Source organism: Coregonus clupeaformis, chromosome 19 (genome assembly GCF_020615455.1).
Source record: "Coregonus clupeaformis isolate EN_2021a chromosome 19, ASM2061545v1, whole genome shotgun sequence".
Lineage (NCBI taxonomy): Eukaryota > Metazoa > Chordata > Actinopteri > Salmoniformes > Salmonidae > Coregonus > Coregonus clupeaformis.
In genome coordinates, this window is record NC_059210.1 from 47966140 (window position 1) to 47985033 (window position 18894).

Sequence of the window (18894 nt, forward strand, 5' to 3'; positions counted from 1 at the left end):
TTTGTTTTCCTCCAGTGTAATTGTATGATAAAATAAGAGCTGAAATTTCAGCCTGTTTTGGTGTGATGGGGTTTTTGCCTGCCTGGAGACATCACAAGGCGGGAAATTAGTTAATAGAGAGAGATAGAGCCTATAGGGAGAGTTAGCATAACCCTGCCCACACAACAGACATGCACTGTAGAGGTGTGAAGACCATTCTGTTGAAGACAACAGTTGGTCATCTCTAATCCAGGCCAATTGTATTGTATGGAAAGAGTGACACCAGGTGGTAGGATTAGTGAACTGAATCCCATGCGCAACCATGTGAAATAAACAACAATAATTACATTTCCCATAGATTATGATGGGAAACAAATACTGAATTTTATGAGAAAAACACTTGACACATCTTTGAATCAGAACCACTTTATATTACTTTCAATGTACAGAATATTTTTCATTAGAAACAAAAAGGTGGCGTCATCATTAATAAATGATACAAACACGAAACAGAAGTCTCCAACAGAATGGAACAACAAATCAGTAATCACTATGTCAAAAACCAAACGTATATAGTGACATGAAAAGAGTGTAACAGTGTGTTGTAACAGAAACGCAACAGACCAGGGCTTTATTCATTAGTGCACACCATAGCAAAACGTTTTGCAACGGAAAACAAAAACACACATTTCTTATTGTACAATTTCAGGTAGTCCCTCCCCGTTTCAGCCTGTTCGCTTCTGTTGGTTCCTAGTGAATACAACCCAGCTATGAGTAGATTCATCCTGAGACTCTGAGTATCATTCTCCAGTTATCTAATGATGAAGAGGATTTCCCCCTTTGTATAAGAGTAATACGACTCCTCTTTCTCTAGTCAGCTAGGTATCTGAAACAAAACGAGGCACAACACTGTTTTGGGATGTGACTCTGGAGAGTAAGGCTTATCTTCTGGGTTTGATGGGGATGATGAGTGATAATCTTAGGTTTCTAGGTTGTTTAATAATGCCACCAGCCTAATGACTGCTGGGGATATGGACAAAAGACAGAGGTACCATCCAAAGTACGTTTCATAGTTAAACAGTATTTTCTTAGTTTAATGTCTAAATATGCTGCTTTTAAATACGTCTCTACTCTCGCTCTCTCTATATGTACATGGTCACATGAAACCCTTGACAAGTTCTGAAATGAAATGACACGACAACAACAATACATTACATATGCACAGATCCTTCAGATAGGCATTTCACCAGTCAGTCAATGATTACTGCTAGTTACTGCACAGTAGGCTGGGCAGGGTGGTGCAGACAGACAGACAGACAAACAGACAGGGAATGTCAGTCTTCTCTCTCACATCATCTGTACAGCCGAGACATCTGTCATGCAACTTACACATTTCTAAACATACAATTAATTGGGTATTTTTCTTCTTTATCCAAACATAAACATTATTGGGTGTCAATTGAATTGGTCAGATGGTGCAAATTCAGAAAATAGGAATGGCAGTTACAGCATTTGAGACAGTCGGGATCCTATGAGTAAGTGGTTGAGTATGTATCCAATAAATACAATATGAGAGACATTTGAACCAAGGCACAAGGTACTGTAGGTAAATCAGCCCCAAATGAAATTTCACTTCTAGAGCTCCATATAAAGAAGCTTGTCTAAGTTTATTTACACGTTTACTTTAGTTTATTTAGTAAATATTTTCAAAAAACTGCATTGTTAGTTAAGGGCTTGTAAGTAAACATTTCACGGTAAGGCACCTGAAACAAATAAAATGTGATTTGATTTGCCTCAACAACCCAGTAAGGACATTGATCTGATACAATTATGTTTAAATAAGCACTACAAAGGGTTAAAATGTTAATATGTATGGAGTCAAAACTGTATATAATTAATGTATCTAAATGTAATTTGTGGAGCAAAAAATACATTTTCTGATTGACATATAGCATTGATTGAAATACACTAATACTATTTAGTGTGCGATAACACTGTATGCATGACCAACCATTTACATGACTATCAACTATTTCAGTTTGTCAAGAAAAACATGGAGGTAGGAGGTACATGGTGCAGTCAGTAAGACATCATTATGGAACCAAGGAGAAAATGGCTGATATTTTTGTTCAGTGACTACATGAGCCAATTGAACAACTTCTGTATTTGTTACTGACTTGAATTATGTTCTTTAACTTGAGGAGGATCCCAAATGCTTATTTCAATGTACACATTTGTGTTTCAAGGCAACAAGTAGAAGGGTCTCTGCTCCAGTCCACAGGAGAAAGCACTTTATGATGTACTCTCTATGGTTAGATAGTCTAGGTGTGGGGATGTTCTCGTCACGCGCCATTTGTTTTCCTGTCATTAAAGTTACTACTGATGTCTGGACAGATATAATATCAAAACAAAGCAATATGCACTGTCCTCATGGGCAGTAGAATATGACCTCAATGAACTTCTGTCAAACTAGACCCTGAGTGGGACAGTAGACACACAGTTGTTAAACATATATTTGAGTGCTTTGAAAAGGTCCAGATACCCCAAAAACTACATTGCTTTGGGACATTACTCAGTAGGAGTATCTTTTATCCACATTTTATCTTCCTCAAATAATACTTCCATTTGAGTTCATGCCAAAACATGAATTACGTGTAAACCCAGCAATCATGATAAGTGCTATATGACAGAGCAATACAGTTATCCCTATGAAATGAAAGAGATGGCCAATGAGAATAGAGATTGAAGAGAACCAGCATTATACAATATGGATGGGAGGAAAAACGTGCCCCATATCAATGTATCCACTACGCATGTGCTTCTGTTTCTAACTGGCTGTTTTAATGTGCTGAACTGTAACATTACAGATCTGACCCTGTATCTCTTTCACTATGTTTGCACAACATATACATCTGCTACTGTAACTGTAACACCATGTGACATTTGACCCTTTATGAGTACCACAAACAATGTTAGTCACTGTGAGTCCTACTACATTGTTAATGCATGACTGTAGTACACAGGTTGACCATCCATCCAATCAACTCAACCAAGCTACGAGATCTCGCACCAACCAGGTTCTTCACCAGTCCAACAGGAGATGCATAGTGTTGGGAGGCTGTGGGAGTTTTTACTTTGTCTTTGGAAGTTTAGGCCCTTGCTGTTGTTAAGCACACTGTGAGAAATTAAATTGTAAAAAGCACTATATAGCCACAGATTAAATGCAATTGACTGATGATTGATTGATTGACTAAGCGAGTTAGTCCAGTCAGGGGATATGTAGATAAATCTCCATCAGAGGGCGACAGCATACAATAGCAATGATTCCAAGTGCCTTAGTCAGTCAGCTGTAGCTATCGGTAGAATAGAGCCTCGTCTCTCATTCTCACATTAGGCAGGACAGTCCGTTGGGCCTTCCCATATTGAACAGCCCCTCTCTCTTCAGCCTGCCACAGCCCTGAGGCTGGGTATTGTAGTCCTATGTACATGTAGTCACCAGAGGAGGACTACAGCTAGTCCGACTCCTCTCTGGAGCTGGAGCTGAAGCTAGGTCGGGACAAGCCTGGGGCCACAGTTCTGGGTGTGGGGGGCTCAGAGGGGCGTGTGCTGGGCTGAGTGGAGGGCTCTGTGGGGACTTCGTACTGGGGCAGCTCTCCTTCTGACGGAAGCTCCCTGTCTGGGAGGTAGGGAGGCGGGGGAAGGTCAAACCAGGGAGGCCGGCTGGAGGCGTGATGGAGAAGGAAAAATAGATACAGGAAGAAGCACACATATAATTAGGATACTATTGCACTGTTGTATTGGAGCGTCCTACCTAATAAATGAATAAATTATGCTCCAAAGTATTCTAAAATCAAGTTTAGAGGCAGATCAATACAAAAAAACACATTTAAATAGGCAAAGTTACAGTTGACAAAACGATTAGCCTCATGCTACTCCCTCCAGTACACTAGATTTACTGTATGTCTACCTGACATCCAGCACAGCCTGGGAGTAGGAGGGTGGCGAGTCCATGGGCATGCCAGCAGGGTAGAGGGCCCTAGACAGCAGCTGTAGCCCTGGGGGACCTGCACTGTACTGGGCTACTGCAGACGGGGAGGTGGGGGAGAGGCCAGGGACAGCTGGGTGGACGTGTCCCCGGTCTAGGATGACCAGGCGGGACAGCAGCAGGGGCTGATGGTGGTGGTGGTGGTAGGAGGACCCCCGGACCCCCCGGGGCAACAGCATGCTGCGCTTCCTCTGGTGGTGCAGGACCAGGGCCAACAGTGCCACCACCAGGACAAAGATGACAGCGCTGCCGATGACTGCGTAGGTGATGCTGGGGTAGTAGCGCAGCCGGTAGTCCAGGTTTACAAAGTCCTGGCCTGGAGCTTCTGGAGGAGAGAGGGGGAATCGAATAAGAATGGGTCAGTTTGATGTTACTGTCATGTTTAATATTATAACGTCACATTCATAATTGTTGAGGAATTTCAGTTGTTCCCAGTGGAGAGGAGAGCAAGGACTAGCTCTAAGGGGCAAATGGGAGAAGAAAAAACCTATGCAGAGTTCAGGAGCTTATAGTATCTGAGATGAAAACAGAGAGCAACACTACAGGGAAACTCAGATTACTGCTGTTGAGGAGAGCACACATGCACCAGCGAGAGTAACACTTAGGAACTCACAGCTCAGGATGAGAAAAGGGAATAGTGGAATAGTTGATGGTCAGAAACGGAACAGAGGGAGTTGCCACACTAATAAGGAGCACTGTGCCTTATTATTCCAGATGAGTGGAAGGAATGGCACTTAAACATTTCCTCTGACTGATAGTACTGGCTGAGAATTTCAATCAGCTGCTGGGGGTGAGATGGGAGACCGGTACGGCATCCATATTAGGACTTACCGGTAAGGAATCTTATTACGATTGACTGGTACGGCATCCATATTAGGAGTGGCGTAATGCTGCCTTGTTTTGGCTGATTACTGCTCTGAGGCAGAGAGAAGAAATCACATTGACTGGCTAGATGAGAATCAAGACCAGTACCAGATTGACAGAAACGTATAAAACTGAGTCTGAGCAAGACATTAAGGAGTAGGATTACTGGGGTCCCTAAGGGTGCTATAGCCAATCCCATTACAATTCAGAACACCTCCATAAGTTTAGGAAATATCCATATTGGCCCAGCACATTTGTTCTATCGCACTCAAAAGATTGGATGCATAATTCAAAGCCTGATTACAACTGTAGAAGTAGGAGCACCTCATTTATGATAGTCTGCAGCTGTACAGCAAATGAAATTAAGCAACTTCAGTAGCCTACACAGAATGTGCTGATTGTTATGACATATGGATAGGAGTAACCCCAATCATTTGTATAGAGATTAGAATCCTATCCACTTTCAAATATGTCAGGCTTTGCCAGAGTTGTTTGAACTACCTTGCTTTGAGAGGCAAGGGGGTTTTGTATTGTTGTTTTCTCAGGTTGAGATTCTACCTACTCCATATACTGTACCTTAAAAAAAAGGTAGGGGCGTGGATCAGAAAACCATTCAGTATCTGGTGTGACCATCATTTTGCAGCGCGACACATCTCCTTCGCATAGAGTTGATCAGGCTGTTAATAGTGGCCTGTGGAATGTTGTCCCACTCCTCTTCAATGGCTGTGCGAAGTTGTGGATACTGGAACACGATGTCGTACACGTTGATCCAGAGCATCCCAAGCATGCTCAACGGTGACATGTCTGGTGAGTATGCAGGCCATGGAAGAACTGGGACATTTTCAGCTTCCAGGAATTGTGTACAGATCCTTGCGACATGGGGTCGTGCATTATCATGCTGAAACATGAGGTGATAGTGGGGGATGAATGGCATGACAATGGGCCTCAGGATCTCGTCAAGGTATCTCTCTGCATTCAAATTGCCATCGATGACATCAGTAAACCGCTCGCCCACACAACAACCATACATGTGGTCTGCGGTTGTGAGGCCAGTTGGAGGTACTGCCAAATTCTCTAAAATGACGTTTGAGGCGGCTTATGGTAGAGAAATGAACATTCAATTCTCTGGCAACAGATCTGGTGGACATTCCTGCAGTCAGCATACCAATTGCATGCTCCCTCAAAACTTGAAACAGCTGTGCCATTGTGTTGTTTGACAAAACTGCACATTTTAGAGTGGCCTTTTATTGTCCCCAGTACAAGGTGCACCTGTGTAATGATCATGCTGTTTAATCAGCTTCTTGATATGCCACACCTTTCAGGTGGATGGATTATCTTGGCAAAGGAGAAATGTTTACTAACAGGGATGTAAACACATTTGTGCACAACATTTGAGGGAAATACGCTTTTGGTACATATGGAACATTTCTGGGATCTTTTATTTCTGCTCATGAAACATGGGACCAACACTTTACATGTTGCTTTTATTTTTTGTTCAGTCTATATTTATATTCCAGTCTCTGATATTGCGCATTCTGCTATTTCTTAATTTCTTTATTTTTCTGGAATGTGTGTATTTTTTAATCTATTATTATTGCTAGGTATTACTGCACTGTTGGAGCTAGAAACACTAGCATTTCGCTGCACCTGCGATAACATCTGCAAATCTGTGAACGCGACCAATGAACTTTGATTTGGATTTGATTTACAACTGTAGCAGTAGACTTTAGAGGAGGAAGTGTCTTGTTGTAGGAGTTTTAAAGGCTTTCTCACGTGGATCTCTCGTTGATCTGCTATATCAGGATCCTATCTGTCAGCTTTATCTGGATCTATAAGGGTTTAACATGGTTTTTAGTGGCCCTGCAGATACTGTACAGTGAGGGGAATAAGTATTTGACCCCCTCTCAATCAGAAAGATTTCTAGCTCCCGGGTGTCTTTTATACAGGTAACGAGCTGAGATTAGGAGCACACTCCTAATCTCAGTTTGTTACCTGTATAAAAGACACCTGTCCACAGAAGCAATCAATCAATCAGATTCCAAAGAAGACCTAAGAGCTCTCTCTCCAAAATCGAGCTCTTTGGCATCAACTCAACTCGCCGTGTTTGGAGGAGGAGGAATGCTGCCTATGACCCCAAGAACACCATCCCCACCGTGGAAACATTATGCTTTGGAGGTGTTTTTCAGCTAAGGGGACAGGACAACTTCACCGCATCAAAGGGACGATGGACGGGGCCATGTACCATCAAATCTTGGGTGAGAACCTCCTTCCCTCAGCCAGGGCATTGAAAATGGGTCGTGGATGGGTATTCCAGCATGACAATGACCCAAAACACACGGCCAAGGCAACAAAGGAGTGGCTCAAGATGAAGCACATTAAGGTCCTGGAGTGGCTAGCCAGTCTCCAGACCTTAATCCCATAGAAAATCTGTGGAGGGAGCTGAAGGTTCGAGTTGCCAAACGTCACGCTCGAAACCTTAATGACTTGGAGAAGATCTGCAAAGAGGAGTGGGACAAAATCCCTCCTGAGATGTGTGCAAACCTGGTGGCCAACTACAAGAAACGTCTGACCTCTGTGATTGCCAACAAGGGTTTTGCCACCAAGTACTAAGTCATGTTTTGCAGAGGGGTCAAATACTTATTTCCCTCATTAAAATGCAAATCAATTTATAAAATTTTTGACATGCGTTTTTCTGGATTTTTTGTTTGTTATTCTGTCTCTCACTGTTCAAATAAACCTACCATTAAAAATTATAGACTGATCATGTCTTTGTCAGTGGGAAACGTACAAAATCAGCAGGGGATCAAATACTTTTTTCCCTCACTGTATATATACAGTTCATATAATGGTGTGTTTTGTATGTAAACATTATTAAAGTGACCAGTGTTCAATGACTAGAATACAGCATATACATATCAAGTGGGTAAAACAGTATGTACATTATTAAAGTGACCAGTGTTCATTGACTATGTACAGTACATATGGTAGCAGTCTCTAAGGTGCAGGGTAGAGTACCGGGTGGTAGCCGGCTAGAACAGTGACTAAGACTCGTAGTGACTGTTTGAAGATGATGAAGACAGCTTGTCTGTCGAAACGTTGGTTATAAAATTATTGCATCTGAGCTCCTAGAGTGTGAGGCTCTCCTTTTCTTTTTCTAGTGGTGACTGTTTAACAGTCTACCAGTCCCAGTTTTGATGCACCTATACTGTCTCCGCCTTCTAGATGGTAGCGGGGTGAACAGGCTGTGGCTCGGTTGGCTGAGGTCCTTGATGATCTTCTTGGCCTTCCTGTGACACCGGGAGCTGGAGATGTCCTGAAGGGCAGGCAGTTTGCCCCCAGTGATGTGTTGGGGTGACCGCACCACCCTTTGGAGAGCCCTGCGGTTGCGGACAGTGTAATTGCTGTAACAGGCAATGAACAGCCTGACAGGATGCTCTCAATGGTGCATCTGTAGAAGTTCGTGAGGGTCTTAGGGACCAAGCCAAATTTCTTCAGCCTCCTTAGGTTGAAGAGGCACTCCTACCAAGTCAGGTTGTCAGTGATGTGCACATCGAGGAACTTGAAGCTTTTGACATTCTCCACTATGGCCTCGTCGATGTGGATGGGGACGTGCTCTCTCTGCTGTCTCCTGAAGTCCACGATCAGCTCCTTCGCTTTGTTGTCGTTGAGGGGGAGGTTATTTTCCTGTCACCACTCCGCCAGGGCTCTCACCTCCTCCATGTAGGCTGTATCATCGTTGTTGGTTATCAGGCCTACCACTGTTGTGTCGTCAGCAAACTTGATGATTGAGTTGGAGACGTGCATGGCCACGCAGTCATGGGTGAACAGGGAGTACAGGAGGGGGCTGAGCACGCACCCCTATGTGGCCCCCGTGTTGAGGATCAGCGTGGCGGAGGTGTTGTTGCCTATCTTCACCACTTGGGATCGGGCCCGTCAGGAAGTCCAGGACCCAGTTGCAAAGGGCGGGGTTCACACCCAGGGCCCTGAGCGTAGTGATGAGCTTGGATGACACTATGGTGTTGAAGGCTGAGCTGGTCGATGAACAGTATTCTTACATAGGTATTTCTCTTGTCCAGGTGGTATAGGGCAGTGTGCAGTGCAATGGCGTTTGCATCATCCGTGGATCTGTTGGGGCGATATGCGAATTGTAGTGGGTCTAGGGTGTCGGGTAAGGTGGAGGTGATAGGGTCCATAACTAGTCTCTCAAAGCACTTCAGCTAGTGTAACAGAGGACCAAGCCTGCATCAAGAGTATCTCCAGCTGTATGGATGGTAAACAGTGTGTGTGTGTCTGTGTGTGTGTGTGTGTGTGTGAGAGAGAGTGTGTGTGTGTGAGAGAATGAGAGAGAGAAAGTATGGGTTTGTTTTCTCTCTTAGAACTATGCTCATTTACTCAGACCTGGCTATTCTTTTCCTCAGTTCCCTGGTTCTATTCATTATGCGCCGAGCTCTGCAGAGCGAGGTCCAAAACAAAGAGAATTTATTACAGTAATTACCTCATAAAAAAATGGATAAAGGGATCCCACTGCTGCCACCAGTCCCGCCCGCCTGGTCTCAATGGCCTCTTTCACAGAGTTCACAGACAAAAGGAACTCATAATGCCACCACATAAACAATTGGTGGGTATTTGGTGATTTTATCAACAGAGGGCCTAACTGGAAAGCCTGCTGAGTTTTGCTCGTCGCAAGAGAGAGAGAGAGAGAGAGAGAGAGAGAGAGAGAGAGAGACAGAAAAGGGAGAGAGAGAGAGGTGGTTTATTTTTTGACTCTACAGCAATTCCCTAGCTGTCAGAGGAAGAAGGTAGTGTCTTGTCTCTTCCCCCTGCTGTGTGTGTGATTGCTCGTGTTTTAACCCCTTATGTACCGTGAAACTCTTCACACAAAGGAAGGAGCCCCTTCCCAGATTACAACATCACCTCTAGCAGAGTCTCTATACTCTCAGTGCTCTATACTCTCCCCTCAGAACAGCCTCAATTCGTTGGGGCATGGACTCTACAAGGTGTCGAAAGCTTTCCATAGGGATGCTGGCCCATGTTGACTCCAATGCTTCCCACAGTTGTGTCAAGTTGGCTGGATGTCCTTTGGGTGGTGGACCATTCTTGATACACAAGGGAAACTGTTGAGCGTTAAAAAAACAAGTAGTGTTGCAGTTCTTGACACACTCAAACCGGTGCTCCTGGCACCCACTACCATACCCCGTTCAAAGGCACTTAAATATTTTGTCTTGCCCATTCACCCTCTGAATGGCACACATCCACAATCCGTGTCTCAATTTTCTAAAGGCTTAAAAATCATTTTTTAACCTGTCTCCTCCCCTTCATCTACACTGACTTCAATAAGGGTTCATAGCTTTCACCTGGATTCAACTGGTCAGTCTATGTCATGGAAAGAGAAGGTGTTCTTAATGTTTAGTATATACAGTGAGGGAAAAAAGTATTTGATCCCCTGCTGATTTTGTACGTTTGCCCACTGACAAAGAAATGATCAGTCTATAATTTTAATGGTAGGTTTACTTGAACAGTGAGAGACAGAATAACAACAACAAAATCCAGAAAAATACATGTCAACAATGTTATAAATTGATTTGCATTTTAATGAGTGAAATAAGTATTTGACCCCTCTGCAAAACATGACTTAGTACATGGTGGCAAAACCCTTGTTGGCAATCACAGAGGTCAGACATTTCTTGTAGTTGGCCACCAGGTTTACACACATCTCAGGAGGGATTTTGTCCCACTCCTCTTTGCAGATCTTCTCCAAGTCATTAAGGTTTCGAGGCTGACGTTTGGCAACTCGAACCTTCAGCTCCCTCCACAGATTTTCTATGGGATTAAGGTCTGGAGACTGGCTAGGCCACTCCAGGACCTTAACGTGCTTCTTCTTGAGCCACTCCTTTGTTGCCTTGGCCGTGTGTTTTGGGTCATTGTCATACTGGAATACCCATCCATGACCCATTTTCAATGCCCTGGCTCAGTCCATCATCCCTTTGATGCTGTGAAGTTGTCCTGTCCCCTTAGCAGAAAAACACCCCCAAAGCATAACGTTTCCACCTCCATGTTTGACGGTGGGGATGGTGTTCTTGGGGTCATAGGCAGCATTCCTCCTCCTCCAAACACGGCGAGTTGAGTTGATGCCAAAGAGCTCCATTTTGGTCTCATCTGACCACAACACTTTAACCCAGTTCTTCTCTGAATCATTCAGATGTTCATTGGCAAACTTCAGACGGCCCTGTATATGTGCTTTAGGATTTCAGTCCTTCACGGCGTAGTGTGTTACCAATTGTTTTCTTGGTGACTATGGTCCCAGCTCCCTTGAGATCATTGACAAGATCCTCCCGTGTAGTTCTGGGCTGATTCCTCACCGTTCTCATGATCATTGCAACTCCACAAGGTGAGATCTTGCATGGAGCCCCAGGCCGAGGGAGATTGACAGTTATTTTGTGTTTCTTCCATTTGCGAATAATCGCACCAACTGTTGTCACCTTCTCACCAAGCTGCTTGGCGATGGTCTTGTAGCCCATTCCAGCCTTGTGTAGGTCTACAATCTTGTCCCTGACCTCCTTGAAGAGCTCTTTGGTCTTGGCCATGGTGGAGAGTTTGGAATCTGATTGATTGATTGCTTCTGTTGACAGGTGTCTTTTATACAGGTAACAAGCTGAGATTAGGAGCACTCCCTTTAAGAGTGTGCTCCTAATCTCAGCTCGTTACCTGTATAAACGACACCTGGGAGCCAGAAATCTTTCTGAATCTGATTGAGAGGGGGTCAAATACTTATTTCCCTCATTAAAATGCAAATCAATTTATAACATTTTTGACATGCGTTTTTTTGTTGTTATTCTGTCTCTCACTGTTCAAATAAACCTACCATTAAAATTATAGACTGATCATTTCTTTGTCAGTGGGCAAATGTACAAAATCAACAGGGGATCAAATACTTTTTTCCCCTCACTGTATTATACACTCAATACAATATACACCATATACAGCATTCTCTCCCTCCCATTTCTCCTCTATGCTGTTTCCCTCTACCTCTCATCCCATTATCTGCTGTCTGCATCCATCTCATTAGCTGTGCGGGGGAAGGAGAGAATTATAGGGAGAGAGAAAGGTCAGACAGAGACCAACAGGAGGAGGAGAGCGAGAGAGAGAGAGACGAGTGTGTTCATTTGAACTGAGAGAGGTGGTGGTGTGGGAGGTAGATCCTTTGAAGTGTAATCACAGTGTGTGTGTCTGTGTGTGTGTGTGTGTATAAAGGAATAACACACATTCACACACCACGGACAGAAACACGAGGGCACAGTTACAGTTACAGTATGACACATAAACCACCCGGTTAACTCATGGACCAGATGCATAGACAGGAGGCACAGACAGGAGAGTGAGACACAGTATTGGAGAATGCCTGCTGTATTGAGTGACTGAAACAAGCTGAGGGCCAACATTGTAACATAATAGCCTATTGAACATGCAGTGGTTATAACGAGCAGCACTGAAACTCTTCTTTGTCTGATCGTATCAAACTATGCAGACACATCAACGGAACACTGCCGATTAGTTGCTGGGATACCAGGGCATTTTCTGAAGGACATTCCTTTATCCTGATTAGACACCTGCCTGCAAGTATTCTAATGAGCAACATGAATGAGAAGTGAGAAAGAGAGAGAAACAACATGAAGAGATATATATCCAAAATGGAGATGTATGGGTAAACCACTTCTCCAATCTTTTTGGCCCTATAACAAAGAACAAACAGCAAAAAAATATACATGATAAAATACATATCTTAGAATCGACTATTAAAGACTACCAGAACCTACTGGATTCTCCAATTACCTTGAATGAACTACAGGACAAAATACAAACCCTCCAACCCAAAAAGGCCTGTGGTGTTGATGGTATCCTCAATGAAATGATAGAATATACAAATTCCAATTGGCTATACTTAAACTCTTTAACATCATCCTTAGCTCTGGCATCTTCCCAAATATTTGGAACCAAGGACTGGTCACTCCAATCCACAAAAGGAGACAAATCTGACCCCAATAACTACCATGGGACATGCGTCAACAGCAACCTTGGGAAAATTCTCTGCATTATAATTAACAGCAGACTAGTTCATTTCCTCAGTGAAAACAATGTACTGAGCAAATGTCAAATTGGCTTTTTACCAAATTACCGTAAAACAAACCACGTATTCACCCTACACACCCTTAGTGACAAACAAACAAACCAAAACAAAGGCAAAGTCTTCTCATGCTTTGTTGATTTCAAAAAGGCTTTTGACTCAATTTGACATGAGGGTCTGCTTTACAAATTGATGGAAAGTGGTGTTCGGGAAAAACATTATAAAATCCATTTACACAAACAACAAGTGTGCGGCTAAAATTGGCAAAAAACACACATATTTTTTTCCACAGGGCCGTGGGGTGAGACAGGGATGCAGTTTAAGCCCCACCCTCTTCAACATATATATCAACGAATTGGCGAGGGCACTAGAACAGTCTGCAGCACCCGGCCTCACCCTACTAGAAACTGAAGTCAAATGTCTACTGTTTGCTGATGATTGTGTTTTTTTTTATTTTATTTTTTTAGTCATTTAGCAGACACTCTTATCCAGAGCGACTTACAGTTATTTATTTTTATTTTTTATTTTTTTCATACTGGCTCCCTGTGGGAAACGAACCCACAATCCTGACGTTGCAAACGCCATGCTCTACCAACTGAGCTACATCCCTGCCGGCCATTCCCTCCCCTACCCTGGACGACGCTGGGCCAATTGTGCGCCGTCCCATGGGTCTCCCGGTCACGGCCGGCTACGACAGAGCCTGGATTCGAACCAGGACCTCTAGTGGCACAGCTAGCACTGTGATGCAGTGCCTTAGACCACTGCGCCACTCGGGAGACATGATCTGGTGCTTCTGTCACCAACCAAGGAGGGCCTACAGCAGCACCTAGATCTTCTGCACAGATTCTGTCAGACCTGGGCCCTGACAGTAAATCTCAGTAAGACAAAAATAATGGTGTTCCAAAAAAGGTCCAGTTGCCAGGACCACAAATACAAATTCCATCTAGACACCGTTGCCCTAGAGCACACAAAAAACTATACATACCTTGGCCTAAACATCAGTGCCACAGGTAACTTCCACAAAGCTTTGAACGATCTGAGAGACAAGGCAAGACGGGCCTTCTATGCCATCAAAAGGAACATAAAATTCGACATACCAATTAGGATCTGGCTAAAAATACTTGAATCATTTATAGAACCCATTGCCCTTTATGGTTGTGAGGTCTGGGGTCCGCTCACCAACCAAGAATTCACAAAATGGGACAAACACCAAATAATGCATGCAGAGCAAAATTATCTCAAGAGAAGACAGGCTGTGCACACTGCCCACAAAATGAGGTGGAAACTGAACTGCACTTCCTAACCTTCTGCCAAATGTATGACCATATTAGAGACACATATTTCCCTCAGATTACACAGATCCACAAAGAATTCGAAAACAAACCCAATTTTGATAAACTCCCATATCTACTGGGTGAAATACCACAGTGTGCCATCACAGCAGCAAGATGTGTGACCTGTTGCCACAAGAAAAGGGCAACCAGTGAAGAAAAACACCATTGTAAATACAACCATATTTATGTTGATTTATTTTCCCATTTGTACTTTAACTATTTGCACGTTATTACAACACTGTATATATACATAATATGACATTTGACATGTCTTTATTCTTTTGGAACTTCTGAGTGTAATGTTTATTGTTAATTTTGATTGTTTATTTCACTCGTTTACTATCTACTTCCCGAATGTACTACGTCAGGACATGGAAATCGATTCTATCGTAGTCCATGTGGGTTTTAATGACATTATGAAGGGCAGCTCTGAACAGTTAAAACTGGATTTTAAAGAGCTGATTGACTCTCTGCTAGACACTAACAAAAAACCCATAATATCTGGCCCTGTGCCCTCTCTGAATCGTGGCATTGAACGCTTTAGCAGGATTCTTCCTCTTCACAACTGGCTACGTGATTATTGCAGCTCAATGAGTTGACAATTTCGATACCTTTTGGAAACAAAACACGTTTTATAAGGAGGATGGGATCATTTGGGTTCCTGGATCCTTTGACAGCATTATAAGGCTGCGTTGAGACAATGACTTAGCAATGACCCAAGCCCAGCTCAGCTAATCCCTACCATAGTGACGCAGAGTTGTCAAAATGCTTCAGCAAATGTACATTACATCAGGTGTGTCGGTAGACACAATATACGTAACCTAATTTATGTCCCTCTAACTGCCCTGAATGCCTCTGCTGATCCTACAGCTATTGTGTGCAGTAATCATGTGCCTAAGAACCAGATTTGTACTGTTAGCACTGAGCCGGTGTGGCCGAGGAGGCAGTCCACTGTGTGCAGCTCACCCTGCACTAACATAAAGAACATGAGCACATCTACTGCTGCTAAGCTTCCCAGTAAAGCAATAAAAACATGTAAGCATCCCAGAAGAAAAGTGCTCACAATAGCCCACGTTAACATATGTAGCTTAAGAAACAAGGTTCATGAAATCAATAATTTGCTAGTAACAGATTACATTCATATTCTGACAACCTCTGAAACTTAGATAATACATTTGATGATGCAGTGGTAGCAATACAAGGTTATAACATTTACAGAACATATAGAAATGCCAATGGTGGAGGTGTTGCTGTTTATATTCAAAACCACATTCCTGTGAAGATTAGAGAGGATCTCATGTTAAATACTGTTGAAGTAATATAGCTACAGGTTCATCTGCCTCACCCAAAGCCAGTTCTGGTGGGAAGCTGCTATACACCACCAAGTGCTAACAGTCAGTATCTGGATAACATGTGTGAAATGCTTGATAATGTATGTGATATCAATAGAGAGGTATACTTTCTGGGTGATTTAAATATTGACTTGCTTTCATCAGGCTGCCCACTCAAGAGAAAGCTTCAAACTGTAACCAGTGCCTGCAACCTGGTTCAGGTTATCAGTCAACCTACCAGGGTGGTTACAAACAGTACAGGAATTAAATCATCAACATGTATTGAGCATATCTTTACTAATGCTGAAGAGATTTGTTTGAAAGCACTATCCAAATCCATTGGCAAACGTATTGCAAATTGAGAAATCATGTGACTAAACTGAATAAAATGAAGAAGAAACAACACTATGAAACAAGGATAAATGACAAAGAATGATAGTAAAAAGCTTTGGAGCGCCTTAAATTACATTTTGGGAAAAAAGGCAAACTCAGCTCCATCATTCATTGAATAAGATGGCTCATTCATCACAAAACCAACTGATATTGCCAACTACATTACTAATCTTTTAATTGGCAAGATTAGCAAACTTAGGCATGACATGCCAGCAACAATTGCTGACACTATACATCCAAGTATATCTGACCAAATTATGAAAGACAAGCATTGTAATTTTGAATTCCGTAAAATGAGTGTGGAAGAGGTGAAAACATTATTGTTGTCTATTAACAATGACAAGCCACCGGGGTCTGACAACTTGGATCGAAAATTGCTGAGGATAATAGCAGATGATATTGCCACTCCTATTTGCCATATTTTCAACTTAAACCTACTAGAATGTGTGTGTCCCGAGGCTTGGAGGGAAGCAAAAGTCATTTCGCTACCTAAGAATATTAAAGACCCCTTTACTGGCTCAAATAGCAGACCAATTAGCCTGTTACCAACCCTTAGTAAACTATTGGAAAAAATTGTGTTTGACCAGATACAATGCTATTTTACTGTAAACAAATTGACAACAAACTTTCAGCATGCTTATAGAGAAGGACATTCAACAAGCACAGCACTTACACAAATGACTGATGATTGGCTGAGGGAAATTGATGATAAAAAGATTGTGGGGGCTGTTTTATTAGACTTCAGTGCGGCTTTTGACATTATCGATCATAGTCTGCTGCTGGAAAAAAGTATGTGTTATGGCTTTACACCCCCTGCTATAATGTGGATAAAGAGTTACTTGTCTTTTATTTATTTATTTAACCAGGTAAGCCAGTTGAGAACAAGTTCCCATCTACAACTGCGACCTGGCCAAGATAAAGCATAGCAGTGCGATAAAAACAACAACAACAACACAGAGTTACATATGGGATAAACAAAAACATACAGTCAATAACACAATAGAAAATCTATATACAGTGTGTGCAAATGTAGTAAGTTATGGAGGTAAGGCAATAAATAGGCCATAGTGCAAAATAATTACTATTTAGTATTAACACTGGAATGATAGATGTGCAGAAGATGATGTGCAAATAGAGATACTGTGGTGCAAATGAGCAAAATAAATAACAATATGGGGATGAGGTAGTTGGGTGGGCTAATTACAGATGGGCTGTGTACAGATGCAGTGATCGGTAAGCTGCTCTGACAACTGATGCTTAAAGTTAGTGAGGGAGATAAGAGTCTCCAGCTTCAGAGATTTTTGCAGTTCGTTCCAGTCATTGGCAGCAGAGAACTGGAAGGAATGGCGGCCAAAGGAGGTGTTGGCTTTGGGGATGACCAGTGAGATATACCTGCTGGAGCGCATACTACGGGTGGGTGTTGCTATGGTGACAAATGAGCTAAGATAAGGCGGGGATTTGCCCAGCAGTGATTTATAGATGACCTGGAGCCAGTGGGTTTGGCGACAAATATGTAGTGAGGGCCAGCCAACGAGAGCGTACAGGTCACAATGGTAGGTAGTATATGGGGCTTTGGTGACAAAACAGATGGCACTGTGATAGACTACATCCAATTTGCTGAGTAGAGTGTTGGAGGCTATTTTGTAAATTACATAGCCGAAGTCAAGGATCGGTAGGATGGTCAGTTTTACAAGGGCATGTTTGGCAGCATGAGTGAAGGAGGCTTTGTTGCGAAATAGAACACAGAGGGTGTTCTTTAATGGAAGCCTCTCAAACAAAATCCAGGTAGAATCAGGAATTCCCCATGGCAGATGTCTAGGCCCCTTGCTTTTTTCCATCTTTACTAACGACATGCCACTGGCTTTGAGTAAAGCCAGTGTGTCTATGTATGCAGATGACTCAACACTATACACGTCAGCTACTACAGCAACTGAAATAACTGCAACACTTAACGAAGAGTGGGTGGCAAGGAATAAGTTAGTCCTCAATATCTCCAAAACTAAAAGCATTGTATTTGGGTCAAATCATTCACTAAACCTGAACTACATCTTGTAATGAATAATGTGGAAATTGAGCAAGTTGAGGTGACTAAACTGCTTGGAGTAACCCTGGATTGTAGACTGTCATGGTCAAAGACCTGTTCAGTAGTGTGGTCAGGTGCCACAAAGAGGGACAGTTGGCTCAGAACAGGTCAGCACGGCTGGCCCTTAAAAGTACACAGAGAGCTAACATTAATGTCATGCATGTCAGTCTCTCCTGGCTCAGAGTGGAAAAGAGATTGACTTCATCACTGCTTGTTTTTGTAAGAGGTGTTGACAAGCTGAATGTACCGAGCTGTCTGTTTGGAATACTGGCACACAGCTAGGACACCCATGCATACCCCACAAAAAATGCCACCAGAGGTCTCTTCACAGTCCCCAAGTCCAGAACAGACTATAGGAGGCGCACAGTACTATATAGAGCCATGACTACATGGAACTCTATTCCACATCAGGTAAAAATACACCTTATGGAACAACGGGGACTGTGAAGAGACACACACAAGGGTATAGACACATGCATACGCACACATTGTGATATTGTTGAATGGTGGTATTAAACATTTTGTATTGTAGATAGGTAGTGGTATCATAATGTCATGTGATGTACTTTTTTATATTTTGTTTTATATGTAATGTAAGTGCTTTAATATGTTTGGACCCCAAGGCAGCAGCTAATGGGGATCCCTAATAAATACAAATACTTGCTTTGGAAATGTTAACATATGTTTCCCATACCAATAAAGCCCTTAAATTGAATTGAAATTATATATATATATAATAGAAA

The 18894-nt window shown here is 42.7% G+C and overlaps 1 protein-coding gene across 2 annotated transcripts in view; it reads right to left on the reverse strand.

Moving 5' to 3' along the window:
- Nucleotides 1-395: 395 nt before the first annotated feature.
- LOC121532198 (low-density lipoprotein receptor class A domain-containing protein 3-like) overlaps nucleotides 396-18894 on the reverse strand; it is a 133953-nt gene continuing 115454 nt past the window's right edge. For both annotated transcript variants that reach the window (XM_041837981.2, XM_041837979.2), the window contains exons 5-6: nucleotides 3947-4349; nucleotides 396-3699 (exon numbers count right to left, since the gene is read on the reverse strand). In XM_041837981.2, the coding sequence (XP_041693915.1) occupies nucleotides 3492-3699; nucleotides 3947-4349 (611 nt within the window). In that variant the 3' untranslated portion in view covers nucleotides 396-3491. The remainder of the gene's footprint in view (nucleotides 3700-3946; nucleotides 4350-18894) is intronic.